Raw genomic sequence first — 17538 nt, forward strand, 5'->3', positions numbered from 1 at the left:
GTTGACTTACCGTGGTAATCTAGACATAGCCTAAGTGTGTGTTTGCTGTAGAGAAAGCACATTTGTACAGCACCTAGCAGAATGAGGTCCTAATCCTGAAGTTGTTGTTGAAGAATTGCTACTTTTAGGTCTGTTATTGAATGACCAGAGATTGAAGTGTTCTTCTATTGGTTTTTGAATGTTATGGTTCCTGATGTCAGATTTTTGTCCAATTTGGCCTCTGTACATGGCAGAGGGGCATTGCTGGCACATGATGGCATATATTGCATTGGTGGATGTGCAAGTGAACAAGCCCTGCATGGTGTGGGTGATGTGGTTAGGTCCTATGATGGTGTCCCTTGAATAGATATGTGGATAGAGCTGGCACTGGGGTTTGGTTCCTGGGTTGGTGTGTTTGTTGTGTAGTGTGTAGTTGCTGGTGAGTATTTGTTTCAGATTGAGGGGCTGTCTGTAGGCGAGGACTGGCCTGTGTTCCAAGGTCTATGAGAGTGAGAGATCGTCCTTCAGGATAGGTTGGACACAGATCTGACATCCAGAATCATAATATTCAGAAACCAGTAGGAGAACACTTCAGTCTCTCTGGTCACTCAATAACAGACCTAAAAGTGGCAATTCTTCAACAGAAAAACTTAAACAGATTCCAACACAAAACTGCAGAATAGGAATTAATCTGCAAACTGGATACCATCAGATTAGGCCTGAATAAAGACTGGGAGTGGTTGGGTCATTACAAAACCTAAACTTAATTTCCCCATTACTAATTTCTCCCTACTTTTACTCTCACCTTCTCGTCAACTGTCTGTAATGGGCCACTCTTACCACTTTAAAAATTATTTTTCCTCCCTTGGTATCCTGCTATTAATTGATTTATCTTGTTAGACTGACCTCACCTGGTAAAGCAACCCCCATCCTTTCATGTATTTATATCTGCTCCTGTATTTTTCACTTCATGCATCTGATGAAGTGGGCTCTATCCCATGGAAGCTTAGGCCAAATAAATGTTAGTCTCTAAGATGCCACAAGGACTCCTCATAGTTTTTACTGATATCAGCATTGGTTATCAGTAGCTAAACTGTGCTGTCTATTTAAAAAGTAGTCAGGGTTGTCCAAGTACCTATGTGTAGATGTGCTGACATGTTGATTGTGTCAACCACAGGAATACTTCTCTTTGGCTATCTGCAGCTGAGAAATTTGCAGAAGTAACACTTAGCTTCGGGTGTATGACCCAAGCAGCTTTGCTCAAAGCTGTCTCCCTTTTTGATATCAACTGTTGAAATATGGAGAGAGGCGGTAGGTCTCATCAGGGAACAGGAAGAGGAGTGGCAACCCGAGAGAATAGGTCAGAGGTGATGGCATTATGACCCTAGTTGGACTAGATGTATATTTCCCAAGTTACCACCTAGGGCATCTAGGTTAATTTGGTATATACTGTTTGGTCAGAGGTAGATGAGAAAAGGCTCTTATGCCTGAAGTACACTGCAAAAAACATCGTTGAAATAAATGTCATGAGTTGTTAACAAGCAGTGTCTAACAGGGCAAAATGTAATTCTCTATTTTTTTAATTACTGAAATTAACAGAATATGGCACTAATTTCTACAGCTACTATTTCTCTCCCACCCCCCGAACATAAGGCTTGATTTGTGTTCTTATTAACTTTGTCCTATAAATGACCTTGCAAGGAAAATGATTCTAGAGGCTAAGTCTATATTTTCTGAAGCTCCAGGCTAAGTTTTATTAATGTAATGTCTAAGATCTTTGAAGTTGTGACTTTACCAGGAAAATCATAATCTCCAAACCTTTATTCGTAATGGGTATGACTTCCAGGGGGAACAGAATACCTGCTGTGCTAATTATTTCAATTATCAACTACTCCTAAAACACGTAATGGATTTTCTCTGCTTCCACAGGTAAAAGGCATGACATTATGGAACCTAACTCTGATGTTGTGAACTTGATCTCCCATGCTACACAGGAGAGATTACGAGGGCTCCTAGAAAAACTGACTGTAATTGCTCAGCATCGAATGACAACCTATAAGGTAAAAGAAATTAAGCAAGTTTTACATTAGTTTGTCCTCTTCTGCAGCCTTAAAAGTAAACTTTCTGTCCATATAAACACACACATGCTATATGTAAGTTTTTAATCTGGCCCAAGACTATTTTCCAGGCTTGCTACTGTTAATGGTGGCTTAGAATTAATCCAGGTGTTTCCCTTTTGACATCTTTGCTGTGTGCACTAAAAGTTAAAGTACGGATAAACAAAAAAAAGCCCTAGCTCAAACATTTCATGGAAATGGTCATTTTAATTCAAGGACCTTTCTCATGGCACTTTACCATTGTACCATTGCTAAAAATGAAATGCTTTTCACATGGCTACTTGGTCTGCATTGACTTCAGTGGCGCTAACATTGCACAGTAGTAAAGCAAGGTTGAATTGCCTGCAGAACTTTCATTACTGGTAGTGATGCCTGAGCTTGAAAGAACAGAGCTTGGCTTTCTGATCTCAGCTTGTTTGAAGGGCTGACAGTTACTTGTAAATTGAACTTACTGTGTATACTCGATCGTAAGCTAGTTTGTTTATAAGCTGACCCCCCCCAAGATGGATAAGTAAAAATGCAAAGTTTTTATAACCTGTTCATAAGCCTACCCTATAATTCAAGGGTCAGCAAACTTTGGCTCCCGGGCCATCAGGATAAGCCACTGGAGGTCTGAGATGGCTTGTTTACCTCAAGCGTCCACAGGCATGGAGGTAAACCTAAGTAAAGAGTGTCCTGGCATGCAAGCTGCTTACCCTGAAGGTCCAGGACAGCCACTGGTGGGGAAATTTTTTGGGGGGGAGGCAGGGAGAAGCTGGGAGTCAGAGTAACCCCTGTGACCACCCCTCACATGACCTCACCCCTAGACTGGGACACCCACACTCTCCCCATCCCACCTTATCTGGGGAGGCCCGGGGAGGATGTCTCTGACCTGGCCGCAGCATGTTGCAGCAGGCTGGGCAGCACTGCACGGCTGCAGCCTGTCAGCCCTGGAGCTGCAGCTGCTTCGGAGGCTGAGGGGAGAGCAGCATGGCCAGAAGTGGAGAGACACTGGCCCCGCCTCTTACCTTCTGTCTCTGCTGGCTGTGCTGCTGCTTCTTGCTCCCTCTGTTGTGGGGAGAGGCTGCGTCCCACCTTTTGCTCTCAGTTCATAAGCTGACCCCCTTCTCCGGTGCTTCCCTTTTTTTACTAAAAAAAAAATTTGGCTTATGAATGATTATATAGGTACTTCATAAAGAAGTAATTGAAAGACCACAAATGTGGATCTCTAGTACTATTTTTAGACACATTTCAGATTAAAACCACTGAGAACACCCTTGCACTGCTAGGATCCTGCCACTTATGTGGTTGTTGAATTGTTTACAAATGAAACTGCATGTGGGAAGAAAGTTAACTAGTGAAACTAACAGGAGTGTGACTGGGTGTACCACACTTTTGAGACCCCATACCTTGTCCCAGGAAAGGAGTGGTGAAGGTGGGTCCTCCAGGCTTGGCTAGAAAGGCTGCAGGGAAGCAGCCAATCATAGCATAGCAAGCTCAGCTGAAAGGAACTGCAGGGTTTGAGCTAGTCATTCTTGGCTGGTACCAGAGGAATAAGGAGCCGGGGTTCTTTGAGTGATTGCTCATATGTATTTCACAATAGGTGTGCGTGCTCGCCACGTGCACCGATGTCAGAAGTTTTTCCTTTAGCAGTACCCATACGGGAGAGCGCTGCTGCGGCCCCTAGAGTTGCCCCTCTATATTGCGCTATAAGGGGAGCTGCACACTCCCCCCACCCTCAGTTCCTTCTTGCCACCTGGGAAGGTAGTCGGAACATCTTGCTGCAGCTTCTCTAGTTGACCTTAATGGTACAGTTACTCTTACTAGTTTTTCAAGTAGTTAGAGTGGGTTCGGGGCATGCCCCAGGCTTCAAGTTGTGACTCTTGTCACCGTTCTATGCCCAGAAGTGATCCACACGCTGGTGCCTCCGCTGCTTGGACGAAATTCACGTGAGTAAGCGCTGCAAGATTTGCAGGTCATTCAAGCCGCAGACTAAGAAGGAGAGGAATGTCAGGCTTCGCGCTCTCCTGAGGGAATCTATGCTGGGCCCTATCCTGACATGCCGAGCGGACTTGGTACCCAGCACCGCTTCTTCAGTGCATAGCGAAGTCCCCTCCACTAGCCAGCACCGCTCCCCTTCCAAGAAGCAAGGGAAGACTTCTGTGGCACAGAGAAAAGGAGAGAAGTGAGGCTGGTCCTGAGCCGGGCAGCCCTCGATCCCCCTTAGGCCTCCCACTCGTGTTGAGCAGAGCAGCCCGGTTCCGTCCGTGCGTGCCTCCCCTGCAGAGAGGATGCCGTCAACGCTGGAGGCTGCTCAGGCTGCGCGAGACATGTTGAGCTTACCGATACCAGTGCATTGCCGGTGTCAGTCCCGAGGCAAGCCGCCGCTGGGGACTCATCAGACCTCTCCGGCACGACGCAGCTACCGCACTGAGAGCCACTCCTTACCTCGTTTGACGTGGTCTTCTCACAGCTCATGCCAGCCCTCTACACCAGTCAGTTTGAGCAGCTCACTGCTTGAATGGGAGTCTTGAGGCCACTCCACGCCATGCAACAACAGGTGCAAGCACTGTGACAAGCTCCGCAGGCGCTCTTCCTCGCATTGCAGCTACGGCAGCTGGTCCCGACACCATCAATGTTGATGCTCCTGCTCGAGTTCCCGCTCTGCCAGGCATCGCACTCAGGACTCCTCTTGCAATTCACTGGCACTGGAACATCATTGCTCCTGGCACCGGGATGAGTACAGGAGCAGCACTTCAATGGGTATCGGTCCTCGGTGTCGAGGTCCCGGTCCTGTGGAAGGCACCATCGATCTTGCTGCTCCTATGAGACCGTGCACTAGACGGTGACCTCAGCATTGGCACCCAGCCGCCATTGCCAGGTCATGCAGCTCAGCCGGAACAGATGATGCCACCTGGCCCCCAAAGCGGTTAGTGGCAAGGAGCACTGTGGCAAAGACGGTGTCAATAGGCACCATGGCTGCAGATGCCCACCCAGACAGGAACCCAATCAGTGGCCGGAGTGTCCCAGACTCCTTTGGCCTCCCCTTCTCAGTAGAGGGACAAGTCAACAGGTCCCAAGTCGGTGGCCCCACACCCAGACTCTGACCTGGGGACCGACCGTCCCCCAGTGCCACCCAAGACTCTCGGCTCCACTCCAGCCCCTCTCCAGCACTGGATGATGCCATTACGGCACCGCCACCTATTCCACAGGAGGACTTCAGGGCACATCAAGACCTCCTTAAGAGGGTGGCGTCCAACCTCCAGCTACAGGCTGAGGAGATGGAGGGCCTGTCTGACTCCCTTTTCAAAGTGCTGATGTTCTTGGCACCGGGCTGTGGCCCTGCCCCTCCACCAGGGAGTAGCCAACATTTCCACTACCTTGTGGCAAACTCCTGCTTCCTTGGCCCCCATTTCCAAAAAGGCGGAGAGGAAGTACTTCGTGTCAGCTAAGGACCATGAGTATCTTTATTCCCACCCAGCACCTAACTCTCTGGTGGAATCTGTAAACCACCGAGAACAACATGGCCAGCCCTCACCTACCCCCCAAGGTTAAAGACACCAGGAGACTGGATACTTTTGGCAGGAAAGTTTATTCTTTGGCAAGCTTCCAGCTCAGTGTGGCCAATCAGGCCCTACTAAGCTTCTGTGTTTTTAACTTATGGGTGTCCTTACCAAAGTATGAATGTCTCCTCCCGGAGCGGGACAAAAAGGACTTCAAGGCTCTGATAGAGGAAGGGGGGCAGTGGCAAAAGTAACCCTCCAGGCGGCGTCGGATGCGGCCAATACGGCAGCCAGCTCAATGGCTTCCGCCATTTCCATGCGTGGGGTGTTGTGGCTCCTCCTATCCAGGCTGTCGGCAGAGGCCCGGCCCCTCATGCAGGACCTGCCGTTTGACGGCAAAGCGCTTTTTGCGGACCAAAGGGATGTCCGTCTGCACGGGATGAAGGATTCGCCTAGGACCCTGCAAACCTTGGGCCTCTACTTCCCGCCAGCTAAGGACAAGCCCAGGCCGCAAACTTCAGCTCCACCTGCATGGAGCAGATATGAGCCCACGTCCAAGAGGCTGAGAGACCAGAGGCATCGGTCTCAACATCAGTCCTGTTCTGCCCCACAGCCCAGGCCCTCTAAGGGCAAGAGGCAGGGAAAGAAGCGATTTTGACTATTTGCAGGGGAGCACCAGGCCTGTTGCCAGGGAAACCCCCTGATTTAATAAAGTTTGTGTTCTGCAACCGATTGTCTGCCTTCTGAGTGGAGTGGTTCCATATAACGTTGGACCAATGGATCCTCAACACCATTTCCAAGGACGACATGTTGCAGTTCGCCTCTCCCCCACCTTACCACCACCCCCCCGTCCTTGCTGAGTCCCAGGGACCCGGAGCATGCTCACATCCTAGGGCAGGAAGTGGCATGTCTGCTCCACTCTGGAGGCAGTGGAAGGAGTACCAGTAGACTTCCAGGACAGAGGCTTCTTCTCCCAGTACTTCCTGATCCCAAAGGCAAAAAGGGGGCTGAGGCCCATCCTGGACCTATGGGATCTCAACTAGTTTATGGTCCGCTCCAAGTTCCACGTGAAAAGCCATGAAAAGGAGACAAGTTTAGTTTAGAAGCTTAAGCACAGGAATTTAAAGGGCTCATAGACAGGGCTGAAGATCCTGCAGAGGGCCAACCATGTGTTGGACCTTGTTACCCTGGAAGGGGACTGAACTTGGAGGAGTGACCTGGCTTCAGAGCTGGGGCAATAAGAACTGATAAAGGCAGAGTGTCTCCAGGGAGACGACTCTGTACCAGGGCAGTGCCTGTGCCCTGGGGGCACTGCTCTATACCAGAGCAGACGTGGACTAACGCTAGCCCAGAAGGGGCTGAGGAACTGAGCTCAGAGACTGGACTAAAGACACGAATAAGGGCACAGGGACAGGCCCTGTTAGACCTTTTATCCCACAAGGGATTCATCCATCCATTCAACTATTAACTGAGTGACTTAGCTGGAAGGCTGAGCAACTGAAGACCTGACTGAGGGCCATAGCCAATGGGGATGCTGGCAGCAAAGAAAGGAAGAGCACAGGATTGCTCTCATCTGACAGCAAATGCTCACAAGAGGTAAGCGCACACTGTCACAAGGAGGTTTTTAATTTTTAAATACATTTTATAGATTAGTAAACATGGAAGAGGTACTATCAGAGAATGGGAAATGAAGTACCTGGCCATGTCTACGTAATAGTGTCTGACGCTACTGGACATGTTGCTCCAAACCAGAAAGATGACATGGAATGAAATCCGATCTGAAAATAGTGTATCAATGCCCAATGAGAAGAGCCTCTGGAAGTCAGCGAAGTTCGACTTCTCTCTATCCCAACCAAAGACTTGGAAATTAGAAGCCTTTTTTGGCACAAATGAGGTGAAGCAAACTCTGAAAGCTTGCCGGAACATTGGGGAGCTATGCCTGTAACATCCTGTAAAGACAAGACAGCCAAGGGAAATTTCTGAACAATGGTCTTAATGTGGCACACAGACTTCTGACTGCCTTTGTCCTAATGGAATGGAAACCAATAGATTTGTCAAATCAAGAGCTTCATAGAATATCAGGGTTGGAAGGGACCTCAGGAGGTCATCTAGTCCAACCCTCTGCTCAAAGCAGGACTGATCCCCAGACAGATTTTTTTACCCCCAGTTCCCTAAATGGCCTCCAGGTTTGAACTCACAATTGAACTGCCAGAAGCTAAGATAGAAAGATTATAACACTTCATCAGATGTCCCATTTCCTCAAAACAAAGGCCATAACAATTCACAATCATGTGGATAGTCTTAAGCAAAAATGTAGGTTCTGAAAAATAAGACTTTTTTTAGACACCTGTTTTTGCATAGGTAGTGTTTTTCTTGTATGAACTTTTTATAATTTTTTTTAAAAATGGGGGCCGGCTACTTTTCGTAATGTAACTAGGAATATACGGTTTTTTAAAGTGTGATAAATTCCCAAACGTAGAAAGTAAAGAACACCATAGATTTATGTGGCCCCAGTGTAGTTCTCCTTCCCTTCTCTGCTAGGGCTAGGTATTCATTTGCAACATGGGAATGCATTCCTATTTTGCATGTGTTCTACCAGCCAGGTGAGCATTCACAAATTCAGACTTGCATGTACAAAAGAGTTAGATTTGAAATGTGTGTATCTAAAGCAGGATATGAGACACCATGTAACTCTTCAAGAATTACACTTTGATTAAAATAACTTCCACCCATACTGTACAATAGGAGCAGTGAAAATGGGGGCGGGAAATCCTCTTGGGAGTTGTCTGGCCTAAAGCAAGTAATTCTTTCCCTTGCTGGATAGAGAAGTAAATACTACAGAGAGTAACATGCATAGTATTTTTGTTCTAGTCCTTCTAAAGAAACAGTCTGTACAGTAAAATCTGCATTTGAGTCCACTGTGAAATTCTGCATCTTGTGAGCTAGTCAGACACAACTTTTTCAATGTGTGTTTTCTTAAAGTAACTGACTTAAAATGTGCTATATTGTTCTCCTGTTCTCAAAAGTAAGGAAACCGATGTTGCAGCTTCCGTAACTTCTTTAATTTTAGCTCTGTTGTGCGTAGCCATTACAACGCATGTGAATCCATAGATACTTCTAGTTATCCTATGAAGATGTGAAGCTGTTACAGCCGTTATAACTAGTAGCTAATGCAGATCAATAAAGGAGGGCGAGCTTGCCAATCTTGGCAGCTATCTTCTTGGATGGTGATATATGATGATGCAGTTTTATAATGGATTGTAACAATAGACCACAAAAATGAAACAACAAATGAACTGTATGAGAGGAGCTCATGTCCCCAAGTAAGCCTGTTGCTAGGCAAAGAGTGTGTTTAATTTTGGTATGGGCACTTCCAGGCCCCCTCTGTTCAAATTCTCCATCCTGATAGAAATTTGTATGGACTCTAAGCTCTATAAAAGTAGACCTGCCTGTCCACCCTTATTAGTTCTTTGAGGGAATCAACAGAATAGCTCAAAGAGAGCAGTAGATATGACTGCCTTTCAAAAAGCCTTTGATAGTTGCCACAAAAGCTTCTTGTTGTAGGTATTCATGTAGTCAAGGTAAAATTATATCATGGCTTAGAAACCAGCTGGAGAACAGAGTGAGAGTAAATGATCAGTTTCTACATGGGAAGAGGTTAATGGTAAAGTATCTAAGGTATGTCTTCTCAGAGAAGTTTTTAGTGTATTGAATGAGATGGAAGAAGTTGTGAATAGTGAGGCTGGAAAATCTTGCAGATGACACAATTTTGGGTTACCTTACAATCCTTTAGTTTTGGCTATTTCAGAAGGGTCCCAGCAGTCTTAAGCAACTAGACAACACAGTGACAAAAGATTCTTGTGCTTGTCTGCACTGAAACATAAGAGTAGTTCAAATTTTTCCTACATGTTGATGGGCTTTGTGTATGGGAGAGACATCTAGGTGTCATTGTGGATGGATCACTGTAGAACACTAGTCAAAGCAAGTGAGAAGTTAGGCTGTGTTGTGGAGGCATCACTAGCAACTCCATAAAGTTGAGTTTTTCTGCATAAAGCAAGGGTTCAACCCTTTTTGTATGTATCCTCCCCCAAACTACTGTGCTGACTCGTCACTTCTCAGAAAATATTATGTACTCAGCGAGTTTGCTAATCTGTTCAGGAGTTAAAACTAAGTAGGGCCTTTAAGCAATTTAGTATCTCTATCAGCCTTTTTTGTGCGCAATAATCTCAATAACTGAACACATGCTTCAAACTTCCCATATAGTGAAAACTCATTGAAATTTTGTTCACATACTACACTTGAGCATTTTTTAGGATTAGTGATCAGTTTTCCCCATGCCTCTCTAGAGGCGGAAGGATACAGTGGTGTACTACACAGAATTCTGTGGAGAGGTGCTCTTTCAAAGTGGCCAGCATCTCAACTGGACTGAGTGCCCCTGCTGTTTCATATGAGTCCACCATCTTTCTTGAGCAACAGTAGCTTCAGTCCTATTGTGAACAAGGAGAGATGGTGGCCATTTTCAAGGGGGGCTTTAACTGATAACTGTTAAACATTCTGCAGCCTGCTCTGCCTAAATGACAGAGGTGGCCATTACTATAAGCAGTTTAATGCTCCCTCCACTTAGTGGTCCCTTTTTTTGGTGTGTTTTTGGACTGAGCTAGAACTGTCTACTCCTCAAGGTGTGTCTGTTTTTCTTTGTTGCCCTGATTTGGGGGGAACTCTTGGTAGGAGTTGGCATCCTAAACCATAGCTGCTTTAGTCAGAGTTCCCACTCATTCATAACAGCATGATAATTGAGTAAGGAAACAGCAAGTCACGTACAGGGAACATACCTGCTTTTGAACTTACTGCCAGGTATTTTCCCACTGAAGACATGCCTCATAATCCTCTAGCTGCTGCAGAGACGCTTCATTAGAGTATGTGGAAATAACTTTATGTATACGTAAGTATACATGCAAAATTAAGATGAAAATATTTGGAGAGTTGTGTATACTTTAGCCAAAATATTAGACTAACCTGCACCAATGCCCTTTTAGGACTCCATGCATTGCACAAAAAGAGAGGGTGGGGGAAATTGGTGGTTTCGGTTCAGGGGTGAACTGTAGAATTTCAGCTGACACATGGGATTTTTAAAGTGCAGTTCTAGTCTGAAAACATTCTTGGAGTGTCACTTGGGGAGGGCTCTGTGTTTGCCTTTCAATTACTTTGAGGGCAAACATGCTCAGTTTTAAAACAAAAGGATATTTTTTTGAACTACCAGCCATGCAAACTCAACCTGACGTATGAATCCAGCTTTCTGGCTTGTGATATGCAATAATAGATTATGCAGACCAAATTGTGCCCTCAGTTACCCCTGTGCAATCTCAGTGTCTTTGCTGGAATTGCACAGGTGTAGCTCGGGGGCACAGTTTAATCTTGTATTGGAAATTTAACAATTACGTTGGCTCATGAGTGTGAACAGAATCTTGCTCTCACATAGTGGTATTGGCTCTGCAGTATGAACAGAAGTAAAATATATAGTTTTATGAATGTATAACAAGTGGTTATGATGCCAAATGTTCACAGGGAGCAGATCTGTTGAGTTAACATGTTCAGTTTTTACATATTCCATATATAACTGAACTTTAAAACTAAACAATTGAAAAAATAGTTCCTGCCTTACTTCAAAGACCTAATTTCGGAGTCCTGTTTCCCCTATGAAAGTTGAGAATGATGCTGTTACCTATTGAAGTCATGTAAGAAATCTATATTCTCTACTTAAGCTTTAAATCTTGCATTTGGGAGCTTCAGGTTGTATGTCTGATAGTCCAAACTAGTAAAGGGTCTTAAGCATTTTAATTTCACACAGCTTCCTTACCCGCCATTCAAAGCAATAGTGCAACATGGTGGATTCTAGGTTGCTACTTCAAAACAGATTCTACTAATGTACCAATACTGACTTTCAGGATTGTGCACATCTTGTGGGGAATGGTACAAGACTTAGAGCAATAATAAAACTGAATGACTAGGGCAGAGGAGAATGGGATTCAAGGGTGTGCTTTAGGATTTTTCTTAGATTGCAAGCTTTTTGGGGGAAGGAGCTGTTACCTTGTGTTTTTAGAATGCTTCACACAATGGGAGCCTGGTCTCCTGAGGCAATACCATAATACAAAGAACTCTTAGAAGAGGGGATCAAGCTGCATGTAAGGGGAGAGAAGGATTGATTAGGTCTGGAGCAATGGTTGGTTGAGAATTCTGTGTTAGTAGAGGGTCGAGTCGTGGATTTTAAGGTATCTTTGAATCCATTAGTTCTATACTGTTTCCATGTTAAGTTGTTGATTGGCACTGGATTCTTTCTGTGGAATGTGTAAACTAAAATGCTAAAGATGGAACTTAAATCACTGACTGCTCACATGTTTGAGTTTATCCTTGCCCCATAAACTTACTGTATATGCTGTAAAGTGTTCAGGGGTACTCTTTTGAAAGACACCATATTCAAAATAATGTGGTATGGTGGTATAGCTTCATACTGCCCCAAGTGATTTTGACAACGATGGTTAAAATACAAAGCCAATCCCAAAATATTTGCCTAACAAGACTACATCATAAACACAGCACTAGATAACATTAGGGACTGGGGCAGCCTGAGGAAGGAAGGGGTGGATGTTCCAGGAACCATGTGAGAGAGATAAAAAGACAAGAACAGATCTGTAGGAGGAGTGTTTTTTAAAAAAGAACATAGGAATGGGTTGGGCTGGGCTGGTGACAACTTAAAGTTGTGAGGGAGGAGAAAAGGATTACGTAAGTCTCAAGGTTTCAGTTTCTCTGAGATAAGAGGGAAAAGGGTACCACCAATAAGAGGAGACAGTCAAGTAACTTACCTAGAACAAAAGAAAAAGTCCACTTTGGTCTTGTCTACATATTTTCTGGATAGTACGTGGCATATTAAATATAAAATGTAAAGGATAAGAACAAAAATAAAATGAAAATTAACCTTCCATGCCCTGCATATTTAAATTAGGTTTTTTACCTTTTTATATCTAGAAAGGGTAAAAGTATGTTCTATTCAAAAAACTCAAGGAGGGAAGCAATGATGGTGTTTACCATTAATGTACACTAAGGGTCCTGTACTTAGAGTCCTGCACAGACACAATTTGTATCCGCATCCGATCTGTAATCTGCAAAAATGATCCGCAGATATTTGCATCTGTGGATGCGGATACCCACAGATATAAAGTGGATATCCGTGGATTTGCAGGACTCTACCTATACTCACCTTTATGCACAAATGTACCGTAGTTACCGTTAGCATTAATAGGGAATTGTTAATCAACCAAGGTGAAAATATATTCCTAAAGCTATAATGAACAGTGCTAATGTGCACTCTAATTCTCAATCTAAATATCTTTTAGCTGGTTCTGGAAAAAATGTAGTCCCCTCTTCCACCTTCTTTGGAAATACCAGTAAGGCTTAAATCATTTCTGGAATGACTAGCTGAAACAATGCTGCAACATTTAAATTATTATATTTTGCCAGCAGCGTGAAATATAGTTCATATCTCTACGATGGTTTTCTTAAGTAGGTGGTAAAAATGGATCATATATATCCTAGTTGTATAACATTTTGACGTAAAAAAAAAAAGAAGTTTGCTCAGTAAGAAAATGGTTTCTGTGTGTGAGGTTTTCCCCCCTTAGGTGTAAACTAACAGTTTCAAATCAGACATCTAAAACCGAAGTTTGTTAGACAGTGAGGATAGGGAGTCCAAATAGAGGAACTGGATGCTAATGACAGAGGGATATTAAGTAGCTGAATAGACTTCTAGGACCATACTGTAGTTGGAGAGGAGACATGCAAATGGGTTCTCTTGTAAACAGAATCGTATGGAAAGTACTTAACAATCGGCTTTGAAAAAGAGAATTTCATGCAACTCAACTTCTTTCCAATATGTTTTTATTTGACGTAGAATAGGTTTTTAGTAGTGTATAAAAGCTTAACCAGCTCTAATCGTTATTTCTTTGCAGGAGAGTAATAAGTATATCGTATCTAGTGACACCAGAGCACAACTTAAATTTCTTGAGAAGCTGGATCACATGGAAAAACAGAGAAAGGATGAAGAGGAACGAGAAATGCTTTTACGAGCAGCCAAGGTGAGAGAACATCTTATTGTTGGCCACCAAGAAAAATAACTGTCTTTTGAACACCACACATCCAATGACACCTGTCTCATTATATTCTACATTAAACTTCTCAATCCCTGATTTTGCTATTATAACATGTAAGTATATGTTAGCATGGCCTGTGCCATGCAGAAAAGATGTTCTTATTGGGTTTTTGCTTCTCTTAGAGATGGATGTTTAGCTCACAGGCAAGCTATGGGGTAAATTTCTATTGCCATCTCCCTGCATATCTACTGTCCAGTTCACTGGGTCTCTTTTTTTTTTTTGTCGCTAACAGTGAGGAGTCCTAATCTTCCAGAAATAAATGCAAGAACAACGTATGCTCAGCAAACATAATATCATGATTGTTGATACAGAAATAAAAATAAATCTTTAAGGAACATAGTCGAAAGGTTGTAGTTACTTAAAGGCCACGTTTTGGTTCATGCAGTCCTGCTGGTGAACATAAAGCCATATTTATTCTGTATTCTTAATCTGACCACTTGTCTTTGTTTCTGGATCCAACTTGCTTTCCTTTCTCAATACTCCGCACCGTGCCTCATCAAAATGTTTGTCCCCACTGTTTCTGGTGATGTTCTGGAGGTGTGATCTTGGCAAGCTGTGTGTGTTGCAATCCGGTCAGTCCAATATGTGACCCATTTCTGGCCTATGCTCTGGCTAAAATTGTTTGAGCATAAACAAAACATGTAAATGCTGCACCACTGAGTGTGACTATATGGTCTTGGCTCAGTTTAGGTGTGTTTATTTTTTTTAAGAACTGATAAGTCTGGGGCCCATATTCTAGAATCACTTGGGTGGGTATGGAATCTAGATTTACTAGGATCTCACTGTACTTAAACAAAAGCAATTTCTTCTCTACTTCTTGTCCTTTTAAGTGTCTGCAGCTGACATGAACATCATGCCTAGACTGGACCTGACTGACAGCGTTAGCATCATTTTCAGTTTAAGCTTCCTCCAGGCTAGAACAGAGGCAGCCAGGCCCAGATGAAGAGGAGAGAGGCTGGGGGGAGGAGGGAGAAGCCAATCTGGATTGAGGCGTTCACCCCTGGAGCTAAGACATTCAATCACAAGAGAAAATTGTCACTTATTAAATATTTAACGGATGCTGCGGTGTTTAGATGCTAGTAATTTGTTAAATTTTCCTCTTCCTTTAATAGAGTCGTTCCAATAAAGAAGATCCAGAACAGCTGCGATTAAAGCAGAAAGCGAAAGAGGTAGGACTTTCAAGTTACCATGTTTGCCTTTGTGTTTTGAGGGAAGGTTGGCAGCCCTCCCCTGGCAATTAGGTCAGGGTTTATTTTGCTGTTGCATACCATTTGCAGAGGCCTTGGGGAAGGACAGGAACTGCTGCAGGCAAGGGCAGTACTTCAAATGAGGTCAATGAATTATGAGCTCTTTCTAACATTTAATTTTCATAGTTTAGGCCTGTCTAGAAATGGTTCTTTGTAAACTACAGCCATACACTTAGTAGGAATATAATGTGGGATTAGAAAAAAAAAAGAAACTTTGAGATTTAGCATCTGGGACTGTACAATAGGCTACATTTTTCCAGGGTAATTGTTCGTTTTGTAAATCTGATACTGCTTATAATTCTTTGGCTGGGAGGCGGTACTGGGATTTAGTTTTAAATGGAAAATGCCTCTGGCTTTTAATTTTCTGGGCCCAGCAGTTTTCTGTTCTGGAATGGAGCCCTTGTTTCACACAGTTCATGTTTAGCTGCAGGGGTTTTAGTTTATAGCTTAGACTGGTTAAGCTTTTACTCCCAGAGGCCTCTGCATAGCAACTGTAGAAATCAACAAATAAGTTCATTTATGTCTGCAACCTCCTCTCAGTAGCTGACTTTTTACATTTCCCAATATCCATTTCCTGACTCTTCTAGCCTGAGAGAAAAAAGCTCCACTAATTGGAGCTTATTTTAATTGAGCCTTAATATTGGATCTCACTGGAGTTGCCCCCAGAGCTACTGGGAACAGAATGAAATGAATGTACCTAAGGTTGGGGGAAGCGGAGGGGAGGAAGAGTGTGTGTGCATGTGTGAAATTTTTCACTTGACCTACAGATTCTTTTCCCTGCTGAATAAATCATCAAGCCTGTTCACATTTCTGATTAAGGATCTGACAGCAGATGATAATAAAGACAATTGAGGTGTGAGACGTGTGATACAGAGCTGAAGAAATTGGTTTCTATAGTTACTTGACTGATTTCATGCAATTTTTAAGGATCTTTGTGCTAAATGAGTGATTTTTTTTTTTTCTGAGCAACCTTTTTCTTTAACTGTGCCTTTTGAACTATGAAATTTGTTGTTGCTTAACATTGCTGCACTTGACTCCTAGGTGCCAGCAGCACTAGCAGGTTATTTATGAATGCTTTAAAGGCCCTTATTGTTTGGATTAATGTAGGAGCTGAGGCAAAACAAATGGAAATCCAGTAAAATAGTCCTAAAATCAATGTTCTGGATTTCCACCAAAGAAGAAAGAGAAATGCATAAAATGAGAGAGGGAAGAAGGGCAGAAGGGAGAACTTGCTTTTATTATGCTGGGGTTTTTTCATCTTGTGCTAAGAATATTGTCAAGCTTACAATTTGCAAGTGGCAGTGTTGCCTAAATACTCTCTCCAAATTGATTCTCATGTCACTGAGATTGCAGCAAATGTATCTCTTAAATGTTTGTATGGTTGCATTCTGATTTCCGTTATCTACCTTGTGTAGATAACTTCTAGCACACAGTGCTTTATTGGTTTTTAGGGAGACTTTAATTCAGTATTGCAACCTAGAAGTACCTGTATGTAAGAAGTTGATTATAGTTCCTGGCCTCTTCTCCTTCAATGTTGTACAAGAACCTGAAGATCCTACACTACAATAGGAAATTGGAATCAAAGAAGTTAGATGGTATTAGTCCTGAATATTTTGTTCGGTTCTCTTTAAAATGACTTATTAGTAAACCATCAAGAAGGGACCTTGGTGGAGAAGACACTCCACTTGAATTTAGTGCTCAGCCCTTCCTTAATTTGAGTTCATGTCCTTTAGACCTCTATTTTGTATTAGTTTAAACAGCCTTTGTACCATCTGTCCCATATTTCCATCAAATTTGTACACCCCGCTGAATGCTTCTTCTAATTACCGCTCCATCAAAAGAATCCAGGCATAGGTTTGCCATACCTCTTTGAATAATAGAGATCTTTGCATCAGTGTGTGATTCTGGTTGCCTGCTGCTCTACCGTTCCAATGTCCTTTTAAAGAATGAGTTAAGCAGAGCTTCATAAGATTCCAAATGCAGCTTGTTATCTCAGCCTAATGAGCGAGGATATTTTTCTCTTAACAGATTCCATTCTGGGGCTGAGTGTTGCATTGAGCCCAAATACAGCTGGTCCATTCTGGTACTTCTTTACTGAAAGCTTGAAGAGGGCTGAATGCAAACACAAATGGAATCTAAGAGCAGAGAGAAATCAACCAAGAGCCTATGGTACTGACAGGTTTCTGTGGTAATTAAGGAATAAAACTTGAAAAGACTCATTATGGCCAAGACTACCTTTTTGCCTGTCAAACCCTGAGTGTAGCCTGACCCCAAACACCTGAGCATCTGTGGGGCTTTGGCACACCTGTAGGCAAGGATAGTGCCATTTCCAGGTCACCCTTTCCAATAAGGAGAGGTCACGGTGGCTACCCAGAACTGTTCACAGCAGGAGCAATTCCTGAGTCTCTGGATCAGATCACAGATAACAATTAAAAAGCCGAAGTTTGTAATAGAAAGTGACCTGCAGGGAAAAACCCTGCAGCATTGGAAGCCTTCAACATCCCAGGAACCT

The 17538-nt window shown here is 43.4% G+C and overlaps 1 protein-coding gene across 1 annotated transcript in view; it reads left to right on the forward strand.

Annotated features, from left to right (window-relative positions):
- Positions 1-17538, forward strand: part of TAF4B (TATA-box binding protein associated factor 4b) — a 127218-nt gene that overhangs the window by 55642 nt on the left and 54038 nt on the right. Inside the window, exons 11-13 of the mRNA XM_050942084.1 lie at positions 1909-2039; positions 13579-13704; positions 14892-14948. Coding sequence (XP_050798041.1) covers positions 1909-2039; positions 13579-13704; positions 14892-14948 — 314 coding nt within the window. The remainder of the gene's footprint in view (positions 1-1908; positions 2040-13578; positions 13705-14891; positions 14949-17538) is intronic.

The sequence above is a fragment of the Gopherus flavomarginatus genome, chromosome 2 (assembly GCF_025201925.1).
Source record: "Gopherus flavomarginatus isolate rGopFla2 chromosome 2, rGopFla2.mat.asm, whole genome shotgun sequence".
Taxonomy (NCBI): domain Eukaryota; kingdom Metazoa; phylum Chordata; order Testudines; family Testudinidae; genus Gopherus; species Gopherus flavomarginatus.